Source organism: Xyrauchen texanus, chromosome 15 (assembly GCF_025860055.1).
Source record: "Xyrauchen texanus isolate HMW12.3.18 chromosome 15, RBS_HiC_50CHRs, whole genome shotgun sequence".
NCBI lineage: Eukaryota > Metazoa > Chordata > Actinopteri > Cypriniformes > Catostomidae > Xyrauchen > Xyrauchen texanus.
In genome coordinates, this window is record NC_068290.1 from 34,253,929 (window position 1) to 34,272,776 (window position 18,848).

Below are 18,848 nucleotides of genomic sequence, written 5' to 3' on the forward strand. Positions count from 1 at the left end.
AGCTATGGCCGGACATCAGTCTCTGGAGGGATATTTATCAGCTAACTGGAAAAGTTATTTACTTTTTTTGATTCTTGGATTTATTTTCTGGTAGGGTTGCTGAAGCTATGTGTGATGCAGTGGATGTGTGTGATATATATATATATATAAATATATATATATATATACACACACACACACACACACACACACACACACACACACACACACACACACACACACAATTCATAATATTTATGTACAGTGGAGATGTTAAAATGAGGATTACATTATACAGCTGTTGACAAAAGCTGTAAAATGTAATCCTCATTTTAACATCTCCACTGTACATAAATATTATGATTTTATGTTTATATATGGTTACTGTGGTAAAACCATGGTTAATTGTTGTAGGGAAAGGTTAGGTTTAGGGGTAGGGGTTTGTGTAGTGTGGACTCTAAACAAACACTATAAATATACTACAGTGATGCCAGTTTACTCTATAGTATTTAAGTTAGGGGTTTAAATTTTATCTTACACTATTTGCACTTTAGATGCTTTTTGTTGCTATTTTCTGCCAAAAGACAAACCTTGAAAAAACAAAAAGAAGACCTTGTAAGATTTCATTTACCTAATGGCTTGAAGTTCTTGCTACCATTGGAGGAAATGTCTATCATATTTTTTAAACAACCCTAATGTGTTTCAAACAAGAATCGTTCAAGAGTTCACTGATCAAGCTGTCTTTACAGTGCTGAGTACAGAATTTAAAGGGAAAGTTCACCCAAAATTGAAAATTCTCTCATCATTTAGTCACCATCATGCCATCTCAGATGTGTGTGACTTTCTATCTTGTACTGAACACAAATTAAATTAGATTTTTTGAAGAATGTTTCCTTTCTGTAGGTCCATACAATGCAAATGAATGATGACCAGACCTTTCAAGCTCCAAAAATCACACAAAAGTAGCATAAAAAAAAAAATCATTTTTATTTATCTATTTATTTATTTTACTTAAAATCTCTACTCCATTCACTTTCACATTCTGAAAGTATTTTTATTTTTTTAACATTATTTAAATTGGTTTAAATCGAATCTGTTTCTCACCCAAAGTGATTCCATTGCTTCAGATGACATTGATTAAACCACTGGAGTCTTATGGATTACTTTTATGCTGTGTTTATGTGCATTATGGAGCTTCAAAATGTTGGTACCCATACACTTATTGTCAGCAGAGGAAAGAAAGTTCATACACATCTGGGATGGCATGAGGGTGAGTAAAGGATGAGAGAATTTAATTTTTAAAAAAAATTTGGGGCGAACTGTTCCTTTAAATTCTGTGTAAAAATGCAAAGCTGCATAAAAACCTAAATTAAATATGCCAGCTGACCCACCACAACCCTTCTGTCAAATGGGACTCTGATTGTGAATGCACTTTTTTATGGTAGATATGCCACTTCAGATGCAGCTTGTGCAGCTTTTACAATGTAAAGTAAGCATATGAACCCATTAGGTTCTGGGAACCTTTCCCTACATATTAACATTGTGTGCTGGAGTTGATTTTATAACGTCTAGGTTACATATGTAACCTCCGTTCCCTGATGGAGGGAATGAGACGTTGTGTCAGAGAAGCGACACTAGGGGTCTCTCTTGAGCGCCGATATTCAACTCTGGACTATGAAAAAAGGCCAATGAGAGTTGGCAACCAGTATTTGCATGTCCGCCCCGGACATACAGGTATTGGTAATGCGGGAGTTCATTCAGAATTTTTCTGAGGAGCCGGAAATGGTCCGGCCACAACAGTGGCTCGGCTCAGCGACGTGGCAGGGGAGACACAACGTCTTGTTCCCTCCATCAGGGAACGGAGGTTACATACGTAACCTAGACGTTCCCCTTCTGTCGCACTCTCCACGTTGTGTCAGAGAAGCGACACTAGGGGTCCACTTATAAAAGTGCCATGCGCTGAGCCGTGTATGTGAACTGCTGATACAGGAGCGAGCAGGTATTCTTACGTGCAGGACGACCAACTGTATCAGGCTGCACGTACCCTTCCCCAATGCCCCATTTAAGCCATCAGGATTCCTTATCGTTACCCTGGAGGGGAACAAGGTGCTGGCTGCCAACCTGGGAACGGGCCAAGTCTGGCCGGGCCTCTTTTCTCTCTATGTTTCTCGCATAGAGCAACTAAGGCCAGGGCCCTTACACGCATTGAGGGAAGGGGGTCTTAGCCCTTATTCAGGGCGGAGAAGACCCTGCGGAGGCCACGCCTACCCGAGAGGGAGGCAAGTTTAAGTGGCAAAACCATCAGAGGCCTGCTTAGGGCCTATGTGGAAAAGTCGGTGCGGTGGTGGATCCAGCCTCATAGAGGGGGGAACATACAGCATGGCAGCCGAGGCAGCCATGATTGCCTAAGGGAAACACGGGAGTCAGCTCGCCAGAGGGGACAGAACCGTGGTGTTACACACAGGGGGAGTCCGAAGGAGGCCTTACCTGTGGAGCACCTATACCAGTACAGGGTAGCTTGCGATACCCGCAGTGGTTTGGGTCAGCGAGTTCCTCCGCTGAACTGCGACCCACGAGGGGTAGGGAGGAATCGACCAGTGTCCCAAACCTGAGATCTCCTGGGAATGAAGGCGCACTGTTTCCCCTGGTTAGGGGGAAGGGCGCTAGGTGCAAGCGATTCACCCGGTCAGATCGTGGGCGTGCCACCGAGTTCTACGGGCTCGGTACCTGAGAAATCACAGGACGATACTGACTCAACTCGGAGATTGTAGAATCTCGCAAAAGTGTTAGGTGTTGCCCAGCCCGCTGCTCTACAAATGTCTGCTAGGGCAGTGCTGGGTGTGATAAGCCAGGGAAATGCCGTTGACAACCCAGTGGGCGAGTCTCTGCTTGGAGACAGCTTTCCCTTTCTGCTGTCCCCCAAAGCAGACGAAGAGCTGCTCAGAGCATCTGGTGCTCTGTGTGCGGTCCAGATAAATACGTAAAGCACGTACTGGACACAGCAGTGAAAGGGCTGGGTCTGCCTCCTCCCGGGGCAGCGCTTGCAGGTTCACCACCTGATCCCTGAAGGGGGTGGTAGGAACCTTGGGCACATAGCCCGGTCGCGGTCTTAGGATCACGAGAGTGTCTGCCAGACCGAACTCCAGGCAAGCGTCGCTAACAGAGAATGCATGCAGTTCTCTGACCCTCTTGATGGAAGCAAGCGTGATCAGCAGGGCAGTTTTGAGAGAGAGGGCCCTGAGTCCAGCTGAGTCTAGCGGCTCGAAGGGAGGTCTCTGGAGTCCCGTAAGGATGACCGAGAGATCCCAGGAGGGGAACAGGTTAGGTCGGGAGGGAGTTATCCTCCGGGCACCTTTTAGGAACATGACGATTAAGTCGTGCTCACCAAGAGACTTGCCGTCTATCATGTCGTGGTGGGCCGCGATAGCGGCGACATACACCTTGAGGGTGGAGGGGGACAGCCTCCTCTCCAGCCTCTCCTGAAGAAACAGGAGCACTGACCTAACTGCGCACTTCTGCAGGTCTTCGGCAAGGGAAGAACACCAGTCCGCGAACAGACGCCACTTTAGAGCGTAGAGATGCCTGGTAGAGGGGGCTCTGGCTTGATTGATTGTATCTATGACGGTCGGTGGTAGGCCGGCTAGATCTTCTGCATCCCGTCCAAGGGCCAGACGTGGAGGTTCCAGAGGTTTGGGTGCGGGTGCCAGAGCGTGCCCCGTCCCTGAGAAAGAAGGTCCTTCCTCAGGGGAATTTGCCAGGGAGGGGCTGTCGTGAGGAGCGTGAGGTCCGAAAACCAAGTCCGGGTAGGCCAGTAAGGGGCTACCAGAATGACTTGCTCCTCGTCCTCCCTGACCTTGCATAGCACCTGTGCAAGAAGGCTCACTGGGGGGGAATGCGTACTTGCGCAGCCCCGCAGGCCAGCTGTGTGCCAACGCATCTGCCACGAGGGGAGCCTCTGTTCGGGCATACCAGAGCGGGCAGTGGGAGGTTTCTTGGGAGGCAAACAGGTCTACCTGAGCCTTGCCGAACCGGTCCCAAATCAGCTGGACTGACTGGGGGTGGAGCCTCCAATCTCCGCCAGGCAAGCTTTGTCTTGACAGCGCGTCCGCTATCACATTGAGGTTGCCGGGGATGTGAGTGGCACGTAGTGATTCAAGTCACTGCTGACTCCAAAGGAGGAGACGACGGGCGAGCTGTGACATGTGGAGGGAGCGTACTCCGCCTTGGCGGTTTCTGTAGGCTACGACCGTGGTGCTGTCTGTCCTGACTAGGACGTGTTTGTTCCGAATTAACGGGAGAAACTTCTGCAGGGCCAGAAAAACAGCCAGCAGCTCTAGGCAGTTGATGTGCCAGCGCAGCGGGCCTCGGTTCCACCGGCCTGCAGCTGCGCGCCCGTTGCATACGGCGCCCCAACCCAATTTGGAGGCGTCGGTTGTGACCAGACGGTCCTGCCCTTAGGATGCAGAGGTCTGTCCAGGGTTTGAAGGTTTGGCAGCAGGCAGAGGTAACTTGTATGTTGTGCGTGCCGAGGCGCCATGCTCGTCTCGGGACTCGAGTCCGGAGCCAGTGCTGAAGTGGTCTCATATGCATCAACCCCAGCGGCGCGGCCGCCGCGGAGGATGCCATATGCCCCAGGAGATGTTGGAAACATTTTAGCGGGACCATGGCGCCTGGCTTGAAGGAAGCGAGGCATTTCAGCACTGACTGAGCACGCTCGTTGGAGAGACGTGCTGTCATTGGGACTGAGTCTAACTCCAGACTGAGAAAAGAGATGCTCTGGACCGGGGAGAGCTTGCTCTTTTCCCAGTTGACCTGAAACCCCAAACGGCTGAGGTGGCTGAGCACCTGGTCTCTGTGTGCGCATAGTAACTCTCGGGAGTGGGCCAGTATGAGCCAGTCGTCGAGGTAATTGAGTATGCGTATGCCGGCTTCTCGGAGCGTGGCAAGAGCTGCCTCTGTGACTTTCGTGAAGACGCGAGGGGACAGAGACAGGCCAAAGGGGAGGACCTTGTACTGATACGCCTGGCCATCGAACGCGAACCTTAGGAAGGGGCGATGTCGAGGGCGAATTGAGACGTGGAAGTACGCGTCCTTCAGGTCTACCGCTGCGAAACAATCTAGATGCCGGACGCCAGATAGAATTTGTTTTTGGGTGAGCATTTTGAACGGGAGTTTGGACAAGGTCCGACTGAAAACTTGCAGGTCCAAGATCAGTCGTAAGCCGCCGCCTTTCTTGGGTACAACGAAGTAAGGGCTGTAGAAACCCTTCTTCATTTCGGTTGGAGGGACAGGCTCTATCGCGTCCTTTAATAGAAGGGAGGCGATTTCTTCGCGCAGGGAGTGGGCATGTTGGCCATGTACTGCGGAAAAATGTACGCCCACGAAGGGGGGCGGAGACCTGGCAAACTGAATTGCGTAAGCATGACGGGTTGGGCAGTGAAAGCCACGCCTCTAAACTCCGTGCTAGGGAGACCAAGGGGACGGGTTTTTTGGACATACCCGGTGGGGCTTCGCAGCGGTGCGGAACAGGTAACACGGCGTCGGGAGGCAATGTGGTGTCCCGAGGCTCTGGTGCTGAGAATAAACTCAAAGCACTTACCTTGCTCCGCGCACCCGGCGGGGGGCGGGTTCGTGACTGAGGAGGAGGTCTGATGTTGGCGTCATCTGGACTCGTCTGAACCGGCCGGCCAGGGAACAGTTGTGGGGCTGGAGGCGGGGACACCACGTCAATGGAGCCGGGACTGTTGAGGCCTGAAAGCAGAGTGCTGTGAGAACGGCATTTGCGGGCCAGGTGACCCCAGAGACAACAAGGAAATAGCTCTATAGAGTGCAAAAAATTTTACAAAAAATCTCCTTCTGGCCCTCCACCAGGGAACGGAGTGGTCTTACCAGCTCCGGAGCTAACGTCTCGGTCTCTGGGTCTGTCATCTCAGGAGCGCCTGGGAGCCTTCTGGGTCCTCAAGGGGGTCCGTGAGACGATGGGCGTCCAACTTCTGCGGGGAGCTCAATGCTTGGGCTGAGAGCTGGGCCAACTCACTTGTTAGTTGAGGCGGAGCACCACTTTCTTTCTTGAAAGCCGCAGGAGGACGCCCTCGGCGAGAAGACAGGGCATGGCCCCTGGCGGCAGGTTTGCGGCAGGGCAGGATGCTTTTTTTGCTTGAAAATAGCCTTGGTCTGTTTCTTCACCACTGAGGACTGCTGGGTGAAGTCGTCAAGTGGTGTTGCCGAATGGACGGAGCTGGGAGACGGGGGCGTTTGAGAAAGCGTGCTTTGTCTGCCTGTCCATCGTTGCGTTTCTGGACCACGGAGTGGCCATCGCCTGTTTGAGTGCAGTTCCTGCAGCACGTCAAGAACAGGACTACCCAAGTGCAGATTTGAAGTGTCCTGGCCCGGTGGACTTGCAGGAGGGGGCCATGGCATGCAGGGGGGAGCAGTCTGGGACCGTTCTACCACCAAGGGTAGCGAGAGCTGAGGAGCGAGGAAGCTGGGCTTGCTCAGCTCGTCATGCACATCCGGGAAGGAATCCGGGGGCACGGCTGTGAGCGGCGCACATGCCCGCGGAACCAATTAAGCCCGGGGAAGCATAGCGGACCTTCTTGCGTCAGGCTCAGACTGGGCGGAGACCCGAAGGTGGCGGCCCAGGCGAGTTATCCGCATTCGGCGCCGCTGTTACGCTCTCCGATGCAGCGGTGATGTCATCATCCAATGCCGGGGAGCTCGAGGGACCGGCGGTAGGCTGTTAAGCGGACCGCACTAATCCCGAGCTCGGGGGAAGTAGGCAAGCATGCCGGGGAGGCGGGAGGTTTTCGAGGGGATTTACCCGGTGAAAGCATCCCGTTATTCTCCCCAGATCGTTCTCCATCATCCGCGGCGCCTGCCTCAATCCCGTAGGAAGGAGGCGAGGTGCGGTGGGCGGCTGAAATGGCTCTCTCTCACTACAAGAGAAAGCAGAGATCGCAACGCTGCCGCAGTTATGTTCTCACTCTGAAAACATAACCCATTGGAGAGCATGCTCATCCCGAGCTCGGACGGAAACAAGCAAGCTTGCCGGGGAGGCGGGGGGTTTCGAGGGGGTTCACCCAGCGAAACGGAGCCCGTCACTGTCCCCAGATCATTTTCATCTCCCGCGGCGCCTGCCTCAATCCCGTAGGAAGGAGGCGAGGCGCGGGGGGGCGGCTGAAGTGACTTTTTCTCACTACATTAAAAAGCCTACGTCCGCAATGCTGTCATGGCTATGTTCTGGTACTGAAAACATAGACAATTCATAAAAACGCTGCCTGCGTGTGATCGCAACCCAGGAATGCAAGGCAGTTTTTATGGCCGTCAGAGGTGGGGAGAATCAACGCACCCAGAAACTACACAGAGGCGGAAAATTGTCTTTAAAAAGACGCGTTCTGAGAAGGACGTTCAACGCCGCTGTGTTTTGCTTTTTTAGAGCGAAATTCACTCTTTTAGAATAACTCTTTCGAGTTGTCTGCGCTGTCGAAGCGCCCAGGGGCAAGAATGCACAGCCGTGCACGAATGAGAAAGCCGCTGTTGTGCGCCGTCAGATCCAACAGCATGCAGAGCGTCAGAGGATTAAACAGGAACTTGGTGTGTAACTGCATGCACCACCGAAGAAATTTTCTGAATGAACTCCCGTATTTGCGCGCTTAAATACCCATATGTCCGGGGGCGGGACATGCAAATACTGGTTGCCAACTCTCATTGGCCTTTTTTCATAGTCCAGAGGTGAATATCGGCGCTCAAGAGAGACCCCTAGTGTCGCTTCTCTGACACAACGTGGAGAGAGCGACAGAAGGGGAACCTGAGTTTAACCTGTGATGTCAGAGTTTTCTTTTTTTTTTTTTTTTACAATTTATTTATCAATTATTTTTCATTGTGGTAAAAATGTGAAAATGCCTGGAATAAATTATTTAAATAAAATCCTGTATTTTTACCACTATGAAAAAAATAAAACTCCTATTTGACTATATAGAGTAATCTTGCCATTCTGCATGTAAATACAAAATGGACCAGTAGATGCCATCCTCGTCCCGTTCACCACGCCCAGTGTCTACACTTAACTTAGCGAGAGCTCCGTGATTTGCGCTCGGGCGGATGTAGAAGGAGCGACCGCTATAGGAGGGGCAAATCCAGGCGAATTGAATCGCTGCCTGTCCGCGATAAGGGGCATGACCGAAGCCTTTGGATTCTCGCGAGGTGACCCGACAAGTCCTGCAGATGCCTCCAATAAGGCGATTGCACTATTTTTACGCTTCGATGTCTCTCCGTGCGTGATTTTATCCATCACTATGATGATCCAGCTATTCTAGAGAGGGAGATGAGTGGAGACATTGTACCCAGATCACAGGGGAAGGGAAACATTACAACCAAACTGTCCGAGGCTGCACCTGATATCTAACAAACAGGGCAGAAGAAGACCTGGCTCTATCATTCCGCCCGATTTGCTTATTCATGTTTTATGTCTCTTGCTTCAACTCTCTGGATTTTACTTCGTGCACGCAATATCCCGAACATCAAACCGCAAAATGAGTGAGGAAATATCAGATGTCCCGAAAGAACTGCTTGGTAAGGATTTCCCCTCAATTGCACTGTGTATATTATCGCGTGACATAAAAACAAACCGCGATTACTTGGAATGATTGACCCTTAATTTCCAAACATTTTACCTGTGAGTTATGGTTTAAAATCAGCGATGAATCATGTTTACGGTGCTTGCTTTCTGATTGTAATGCCTATAAGAATGAACAGAGATTATTCGAAATGACAAATTCGAGAAACAAATCCATATATTTGAGTTGGGATTAATTGTTTGTATTGCGTTAATGTTTAATGGCATGTTTTGTGATTGTAATTGACATGCTTTTGTGGTGCTTTACGATATTAGGGGAGTTATTATTAGGGGCGCTATTGTTGAATGTTATGATGTTTTTATTGTAACGTGTACTCATGAATGCAATTAATAGCTCTAGATAAATGCAGTCTCTAAAACAACAGTTCATACACACACAGAGAGAGAGAGAGAGAGAGAGAGAGAGAGAGAATTGTACTTAACCATGCATTCAATCACAGTATATGGAATTGATGGAATTAGTCTGTTATTGTGGAAAATATATTAAACCATCACCGTCCACTGCACTTGAAGGCATCTCTATCCTCAATTCAATGTATTAAAAGCCCCAAAAATGATATCCCAGTGTGTAGTGTTTAACCATGACTGTAAAGTTCACATACAGTATGGGGACAGCAGTGATCTCAAGCAAAAGTTGAGTATGTTTGAAGAATACATCATAAGCTAATATTGAGTTCCAGTTTGCACAGGAGATGGATGACAAGTCATATTGCTCAAGCAATGTGGAAGTGCATTGCACCATAGCTAGGAGTTCATTGATGCTGTTTTTTTTTCTTCCCAAAATGTCATCATGATATCAAATAGAAACGCATATGCAGACATAATCATTACACCAAAGTATGATCCAACTGAGTTCATACTAGATGAGTTCAACATCTCTTTGCTGTTTTTCCGTATTTTATCATGATTTCAATCAAGACACATATGCAGTTATAATCATAATATGATCTAACGAAAGACTGTGTACTTTTATAGTTAAACATATATTAGTTTCTGCTTGTATGTAGATGCAGAGCCCACTGAATCAGTTGTATCTATTCAGGGTTGGAACATTTATTTTCCCTACATGGCGATAAATCATTTCCCACTAAACATGAACCCTTAAGTGCAGAATATATGTCAATCCCCGCAAAGCACTTTCTACCTGAGTGCATCAGTGCGGGATCGGGATCAGTAGGTGGTGTGGCCTTGTTTCAGGTGCACAAATATATTTAAGTCTGTTTCATGCTGCTGGGAGTACAACCGGTCTGAGGAGACCCTGCACAGCATGAATTCCTGTGTCCCGGCCCCACATGCTGCCCCTGACACAGTCTCAACACTGATACTGTCAGCCCTCAAAGGGAAGAGGGAGACAGATGTGGTGGATTCAAAGCAGAAAAGGGACCTTATTAGGTATGCAAACTCTTGTGTTTAACAACGGGGCAATGACTAGCAGACTGTCCTCTGTGAAATGAGGAAGAGAGAGTGGCCTTATTGTTTTACTGATGTGCTAATATTTTACAGAAAAAAAGATGCATTGTTCTTTTACGGAACAGAACATGCATCAATGGATGTCACCTGAATTCTCTCTCTGTGTTTGTGTGCGTGGGTTGCTATGGTGCCCATCATGCAGAATTTAATTTGTCACAGTGTTATGGTGTATTTTCTATTATAGTAATAGCACCCCCCCCCCCCACACACACACACAACATTTTTTTTTTTAATTCTGTTATTTTGTACTCACCATCATATAATTCCAATAGCACATGCTGTTATTGTTTTCTATGTACTACAAATAAGAATTTTTAAGAACCTTTACACAACTATGGTGCTTAAATATAATGAAATAATTTAATATTTCAGGTAAAGTATAACTTTTACATGAAGTTAAAATCAAAGAATGTATTTTGAGCATATATAAAATGTTTAACCTTATAATTTAGTTGATGTTATTGCCCATTATTACACTGCTCTCTGGAATACTCAGGGCTCCAGACAAAAAAAAAAATACTTGGGAGCCATTGGCTCCTAAACTGAAACATTAAGGAGCCAAATAGCTGTTATTAGTCACCAAATCACAAAATTGCTCGATTTAGACTGCTGTTCAGAAACATGATAGAAATGGGGCATGGGTAGCTCAGCAAATAGATGCTGACTACCACACCTGGAATTCAGAGTTCGATTCCAGGGCGTGCTGAGTGACTCCAGTCTGGCTTCCTAAGATTCCTTCTCGCTCTTGGTGGGGCGCGTGGTGAGTTGTGTGTGGATTCTGCAGAGAATAGTGTGAGCCTCCACATGCGCTATGTCTCCACAGCAACCCACTCAACAAGCCATGTGATAAAATGTGCGGATTGACGTCTCAGACGCTGAGGCAACTGAGATTCGTCCTCCGCCATCCGGATTGAGGAGAGTCACTATGCCACCACGAGGATTTAGAGTGCATTGGGAATTAGTCATGCCAAATTGGGGAGAAAAGGGGAGAAAAAAAAGAAACATGATAGAAAGCCGAAACAAAGGAAGACAGCTGATAACCCATTAATCAGAGGTTTAATAAACAATATATATAGTTGAGAAGTCATATAGTTTGCATTCCCCTTTGTCTTGTAAATGTTCACACCCCTTTCATGATTTATACAAATATAAGAGATAAGATTTTTTTATTTAGTACTGCTGTTCAGAATCTACATTACAGATATTTACAGAAAGTATAGTAAGCATATAGTAGTGTGTTGTCTTCTTGAGCATCAATGAATGTTTGTGTCTTATGTAATACTTGTCTAATGTACAAGTCCCTCAATTGTCCTAAGTGTCAAAACCTTGATTATATATATATATATACTCACCTAAAGGATTATTAGGAACACCTGTTCAATTTCTCATTAATGCAATTATCTAATCAACCAATCACATGGCAGTTGCTTCAATGCATTTAGGGGTGTGGTCCTGGTCAAGACAATCTCCTGAACTCCAAACTGAATGTCAGAATGGGAAAGAAAGGTGATTTAAGCAATTTTGAGCGTGGCATGGTTGTTGGTGCCAGACGGGCCGGTCTGAGTATTTCACAATCTGCTCAGTTACTGGGATTTTCACGCACAACCATTTCTAGGCTTTACAAAGAATGGTGTGAAAAGGGAAAAACATCTAGTATGCGGCAGTCCTGTGGGCTGAAAAATGCCTTGTTGATGCTAGAGGTCAGAGGAGAATGGGCCGACTGATTCAAGCTGATAGAAGAGCAACTTTGCCTGAAATAACCACTCATTACAACCGAAGTATGCAGCAAAGCATTTGTGAAGCCACAACACGCACAACCTTGAGGCGGATAGGCTACAACAGCAGAAGACCCCACCGGGTTCCACTCATCTCCACTACAAATAGGAAAAAGAGGCTACAATTTGCAAGAGCTCACCAAAATTGGACAGTTGAAGACTGGAAAAATGTTGCCTGGTCTGATGAGTCTCGATTTCTGTTGAGACATTCAGATGGTAGAGTCAGAATTTGGCATAAACAGAATGAGAACATGGATCCATCATGCCTTGTTACCACTGTGCAGGCTGGTGGTGGTGGTGGTGTAATGGTGTGGGGGATGGTTTCTTGGCACACTTTAGGCCCCTTAGTGCCAATTGGGCATCGTTTAAATGCCACGGCCTACCTGAGCATTGTTTCTGACCATATCCATCCCTTTATGGCCACCATGTACCCATCATCTGATGGCTACTTCCAGCAGGATAATGCACCATGTCACAAAGCTTGAATCATTTCAAATTGGTTTCTTGAACATGACAATGAGTTCACTGTACTAAAATGGCCCCCACAGTCACCAGATCTCAACCCAATAGAGCATCTTTGGGATGTGGTGGAACGGGAGCTTCGTGCCCTGGATGTGCATCCCACAAATCTCCATCAACTGCAAGTTGCTATCCTATCAATATGGGCCAACATTTCTAAAGAATGCTTTCAGCACCTTGTTGAATCAATGCCATGTAGAATTAAGGCAGTTCTGAAGGTGAAAGTGGGTCAAACACAGTGTTAGTATGGTGTTCCTAATAATCCTTTAGGTGAGTGTATATATATACACACACTAACGGTCAAAACTTCTGAAACACTTGACTGAAATGTTTCTCGTGATCTTAAAAATCTTAAGTATGGTTAAATGTTTAAAATTAGTTTTGTAGACAAAAATATAATTGTGCCACCATATTAATTTATTTCATTATTAAACTAAAATGTAATTAAAAAAAAACATTTTGAAATTGATGACTTGGACCAAATAACAAAGAAAAGCATCCAGTAAGTGCCCAACATAGATGTGAACTCCATTAATACTGTTTAAAAAGCATCCCAGGGTGACACCTTAAGAAGTTAGTTGAGAAAATGTCAAGAGTACATGTCCGTACTGTTTTCTTTTTCTGCAAATCGCGGTGCCATTTTGTGGTCCGTTCAGCATAACGCGGTGGCTCATTTTTGCTTATTGCGGCCCACCGGGAAAATGCCCAGTATGCCAGATTACCAGTCCAACCCTGATATATATATTTTTACAGAGTTGGGGAGTAACGGAATACATGTAACAGGATTACATATTTAAAATACAAAATATAAGTAATTGTATTCCACTAGTTACTGTTACATTCAATAGGTATTTTAATTACTGAAGAGATTACTTTGCATTTTATTGTCATTTGTTTCATTTAATATTTAGTCCTTTCAGATGGAAAACATATCATTATTCATCTCAAAGTGCATTTGAACAGTGGTGAAACACTTTCTTATGATGTGTTACATTCATATAAGCAGACAAGTCAGTTTGAAGTAAGTTTGGAGCACAAGAAATAGAAATAAACCTTGTGTAAATTGTCAGCTTTACACTAAACTAAAATGCTATTTCTAGGCATTTTACATGGACATGATACCAGACATGATTATATTTTTTTATCAAGAAAAATCACTGACGGCTGATTTGCTGAGAAAGTGAATCTGATTAAACTGTTAACCTGAGCTCCTGAGTTCAAACCCTCAGTTCTTTTCGAGTAATTCATGAAAAAGATCTGGTTCAAAAGAGTCATTTGTTCGATTCTCACACTTGGTTTGTTGTTGCGTGCAGTAAACTCGTCATCACAATAGAACAGTGAAAAGCGGCGCAAGACACACTGGTGTGTGCTCTAAACATGTATTCAGTAATTCACAAGATGATATCTGACGAAACCACATATGAACGCACACAACGCGACTGTTAATATAATAGTTTAAATGATCAAATCAGTATATTTAATGTCCATTTATTTGTGTATTTTATTGACAATTAGTCATATTATAAGTGGCATAAAGAACCTTCAGATGGTCATTTTCACCATATTGTAAAAACATCCTACAGAACTCCACGCAACATGGAGGTGGAATTCTGGCCTCTCTCTCTCTCTTCAGACATAATATAATTTTAACTCAAATCAATATTTTATGGCCATTCATAAAATAAACTCCAAGGATATACAGGATTCCTCTGCTATGCATTTAGGTCCTGATAACACTGACAGAGTTTAACTTGCGATAATGACTGGCTGACTGTAGGTTATTACTTATTAGTTTTCATTGACTGGCAATCACACTTATACATTTAGAGACTGTTTAGCAGATTAAGTGATGCCATTTTTGACGTGTTGGCACTATTAAAGCTGCACTCTGACAGCAGACATGACCCACTTTTCCCATGATTCCAGGGCTGGAGAAGAGACTGTGTGGGTGTGAAGAATCAATTAAAGGAGAAACTTGGGTGGAAATATGACTGCCGGAGACTATCTACACTGTGTCAGAATTATTAACTGCTGCCTGATATTAAATGAATTTGATTTAGCTTTTTCTGCCACATACATCTCTCTCAGACCCCCTTGTCTTGTGAGATTATGTTGATAAAGAAAACGTATTGCTGTAAATTGTGTGGCCCTTGCTCATATAGTATAGGAGAAAAACACCAAATAAAGCTAAAAAACATTTTGGTATAGATTAAATTACTGTGACGTCACCACAGGGAACCGTGCTTTTGGTATCTTTTGAGCAGCAGAGTTCAGCTGTGAATATTGGCAGCACTGCAGTTTTATCTTTTATACATTATTATATAATAATGTTTATGTTTATTAAAGTTATTATACAATTTTATCTATTGTTTACAGTGAATAAATATATATAGGTTCTTTCTGAACAATCAACAATACAGGTTTAACTTGTTTATCTTTGTTCATTGTGCCTGTATGATTATGTCGGACATGTAACAGGTTGATGAATATACATACTCTCATGCTTAACACACTTCTTCAGGCTGAGAAATTTGTCAAATAAAAATTTTAACTACCTTGAGACATGCAACATGCATTTTTACTGCTGAAATTATCGGTAATTAAATTAAACAGTAAATAATAATATTTGATTTCAATAACATCATATTCAATATTAAAACTTATCAGTGAACCACAAGATTCTCCTGTCCACCCTCTCTGACCTGGGCATCACAGGAACTGTGCTTGGATGGGTTGAGTCATACCTCATTGGCAGATCTTTCAAGGTCTCTTGGAGAGGACAGGTGTCCAAGTCTCACCAGCTGACCACTGCTGTTCCTCAAGGATCAGTGCTTGGACCCTCCTCTTCTCGATATACACAACATCACTCGGGATGAGACACATGGCTTTTCCTACAACTGCTAAGCAGATGACATGCAGCTCTACCTGTTGTTCCAGCCTGGTGACCCAACTGTCTCAGCTCATATCTCTGCCTGCCTCTTGGACATTTTGGCCTGGATGAAGAAACGCAACCTTCAGCTCAACCTTGCCAAGATAGGACTCCTTGTGATCCCAGCCAAGCCATCTGTTGACCACAACCTCACTATTTATCTTGGTTCAACTACATTAACACCAAACCAGAACAGCTTGGAACCTGGGAGTGGTGGTAGATGACCAGCTTAATTTTAACGCCCACTTCTCATCAACTGCATGGTCTTGCATATACATGTTCAACAACATCAGGAAAATCAGACCTTTAATGTCTATACTGCTCCTGGCCCAAGCTCTGGTCATTTCAAGACTGGACTACTGTAATGCTTTTTTGGCTGGTCTTCCAGCTAACACAATTAAGCCACTGCAGATGGTCCAGAATGTAGCAGCGCATCTGGTCTTCAGTCAGACAAATAGGGCTCATGTCACCTCCCATTTGATTTCACTCCACTGGCTACCTGTAGCTGCCCGCATCAAATTTATGGCTTTGACTCTGGTTTTCAGGAAAGCCAATGGAACCGCACCCACTTACTTCAATTTAATTCTCCAGGTCTATGCTCCAACTCGCTTTCTGTGATCCACAAATGAGCGGCGCCTGGTGGTCCCATCACAAAGAGGCTCAAAGTCTATTTCACAATCTTTCACTTTCTCTGTTCCTCTGTGTTCGAATAAGATTCCAACCATCACACAATCTGCTGTCACCTTCTCAACATTCAAGAATCAGCTGAAAACACATCTGTTCTGCGAGCACTTAACCAACCCACACTAGTTGTACTTACTAGTGAACTTCATTTAAATTCCTGCGCTAGCACCTATACTATTTCAGCCTTATTCAGAGCTTGGCAGTACAACACTGTAGATGTTGTTGAACTTTGTTTGACAAATTGCTTGCTATTTTCCTCATTTGTAAGTCGCTTTTGATAAAAGCATCTGCTAAATGTAAATGTTATTAACAGACAGTTTAGACAAGTTATTTACTGCAGTGAAAATAAATGTAAGCACACCATTTTAGAAGTATTTAAATATTTTAAATAAATTATTCGTATTTCCCTTCCACAAACAGTAGCCTTCATGCTACGTGGTGGAAATAGAGTGGTATAAGATCATTGTTGCATCATAATAATACCTAATATCTGTCATGGCGGTTGCACTCTGGAAATTATTAACAGCTGTTTGCAATCGGAGTAAAAAGTTCAAATCTCCCAAAAGCAGCTTCAGGGTTTTATTAAAATCAGCACCATAATAATGATGATGATCTGTGAAATTACAGAAGTTATTTTAAATATTGAGTTTGTACATGTCCACCGATCCCTACGGAAATGTACTTTTTTTTTTTTTTTACCATTTTCAGCTCAATTTTGGTAAAACGCACATTGACAGCAGTTATTTTCTTCAGTGCCAAAAGAACCGGGAAGTGCCGGAGACGAGCGCTTGTTTGTAAACAGTAGATATTTATATGGTGTTTTTGCTGAAGTTCAGATATAAGGGCATTTTAACAAGAAAGAAAATGTTCACTCCTCTATAACTCATCTCCTCTTCCCCCAGAGAGTGTCAAGGATGCAGTGGGTAGGAAGATCAAACTGGCGATTAAGAAGAGAGTTAAACTGGAGATCAAAGGAGACAAGGTGGAGAACAGAATCCTGGTGAGTCACTTCCTTCCTGCCTACTTTTATTACTTCCTTCCTACCCTCCTGCCTTCCATTGTGCCCTTATCCTTCTTTCCTTTCTTTTCATCCTTTCTTCCTTCCTTCCTACCTTCTTTTCTGCCTTTAGTCCTGCATCCTTCCATCCTTCATTACTGCATGCCTTCCTTCCCATATTCCTACCTACCTGCATCCTTCCTTCTTGCGATTGAGGCATAGCACCTCTCCCAGTAGAGGAAATGCCTTCTTGTTTGAGGCCCATATTAAAGTGCTGGGTGTGACATAGCTTCAGGTTAAATCAGTGCTATTGTGACTATTTTCTTAGGTTTAGGAGTTCCTGTTGGAAAGTGTTTTGTTTTAATGGATAGTCTAGATAAATCTTGTGAGTGTTCTGGAGAGATGCCACAGTCATTTAAAACTCATATCAGTATTAGTTTGGCAGGACTGCTGTGTGGGGTTGTTGTCGTTGTTTGGAGAAGTGACATCACCTAAAGCTTTTTACATTTATTAATATCACTGGGCTACTTCTAGACTGGTCTATTTAGCCTTCAAAGCCATTGCAGTACAGCACTGTCAACAAATCCCCACCCGCTCCATATGTTCTCCCCTTCAATATGGCTAAAACTACTGAGAGATTTTGCTGTAGATATTTAATGGTTTGCTTCTTCTGTTGTGTCATAATGTACATCCATTTGATTCTACATTTGATTTTGAATTTGGATTCATTGGTTTCCAGTAGAATAAAACATTGAATTCATGATGCCTGTTGAAACACTTATTTAAACAAATGGTGCTGTCATTTTAAGTGATTAATTCAGTTCAGTTTCGCTCAGATCATAATTAGACAATTGAAATGACTGTGTCATATCATATCAGTCACCTGATCAACAGTAACGATTTTTTATTAGAGCAATCGTAACCACATATACAGTATTTATAAATAATTTCTTAGTGTGACTAATGATTTAACCCTCTGGGGTTGCTGGCGCGTCCTGCTGGATATTTTCGTCATTACAGTGGAAACAACTTAAAATACTCCGTCATTTTGGGGCATACAGATAAGTGTAAGACATCATCAGAGACTATAATGGGTCTACTTTTATTTGTGTACACTCACAATAACAACAAAACCTTGTGCTTTTGTAAATGTAATGTAAACAATTCATTCACTTTACTGCTAGTTTGTAATAATACAGAGGCGATGAAACTCCTGGATAGTAAGGAAGAGTTAACATTTTCCTCTGAAGAAGAGCGGGACTCCGATGAACATTTGTATTTTGAAGAGAGGCTTGATCCAGCCGAGGATACAATTTCAGACGAGTAAGTCATTTAGTATTCATTAGTTGACATGCTATTTTATATAAATATGTACATATTTTACTAGTGGGACTGCTTCCAGATTGCCAGCCAGGATTCAGAGTATTGACATTTGAAATATGTCCTAATAAGCAAGTTTTTGTTACATTTTAAATGCTTTTTCGGCTAAAGCAGGTATTTCAATTGTATGCTGTATGATATAAATAAGATTTTAAAGTAATATGAATGTTTAGATTATATTTTATCTAGTGTTTATGCTGCCTCATTATCATCAACAAAGCTTGTGCTTGCAAATATGGGTTCAGGTGTAAATGAGTAAAATGCACTTTAAATATGCCCATATTAGAAAATCAGCATATTATATCAGAATATTTCTGTAGGATCGTGTGACACTGAAGACTGCAGTAATGATGCTGAAAATTCAGCTTTGATCACAAATTGCATTTTACAATATATTCAAATAGAAAACTGTTCTTTTAAATTGTAAAAAGAGTTCAGAATATCAATGTTGTTTCTGTATTTTGGATCAAATAAATGCAG

At 44.0% G+C, this 18,848-nt stretch overlaps 1 protein-coding gene across 3 annotated transcripts in view; it reads left to right on the top strand.

Annotated features, from left to right (window-relative positions):
- Positions 1-8,143: 8,143 nt before the first annotated feature.
- Positions 8,144-18,848, top strand: part of LOC127655807 (F-actin-uncapping protein LRRC16A-like) — a 198,444-nt gene continuing 187,739 nt past the window's right edge. For all 3 annotated transcript variants that reach the window (XM_052143791.1, XM_052143792.1, XM_052143793.1), the window contains exons 1-2: positions 8,144-8,550; positions 16,894-16,991. In XM_052143791.1, coding sequence (XP_051999751.1) covers positions 8,511-8,550; positions 16,894-16,991 — 138 coding nt within the window. In that variant the 5' untranslated portion in view covers positions 8,144-8,510. The remainder of the gene's footprint in view (positions 8,551-16,893; positions 16,992-18,848) is intronic.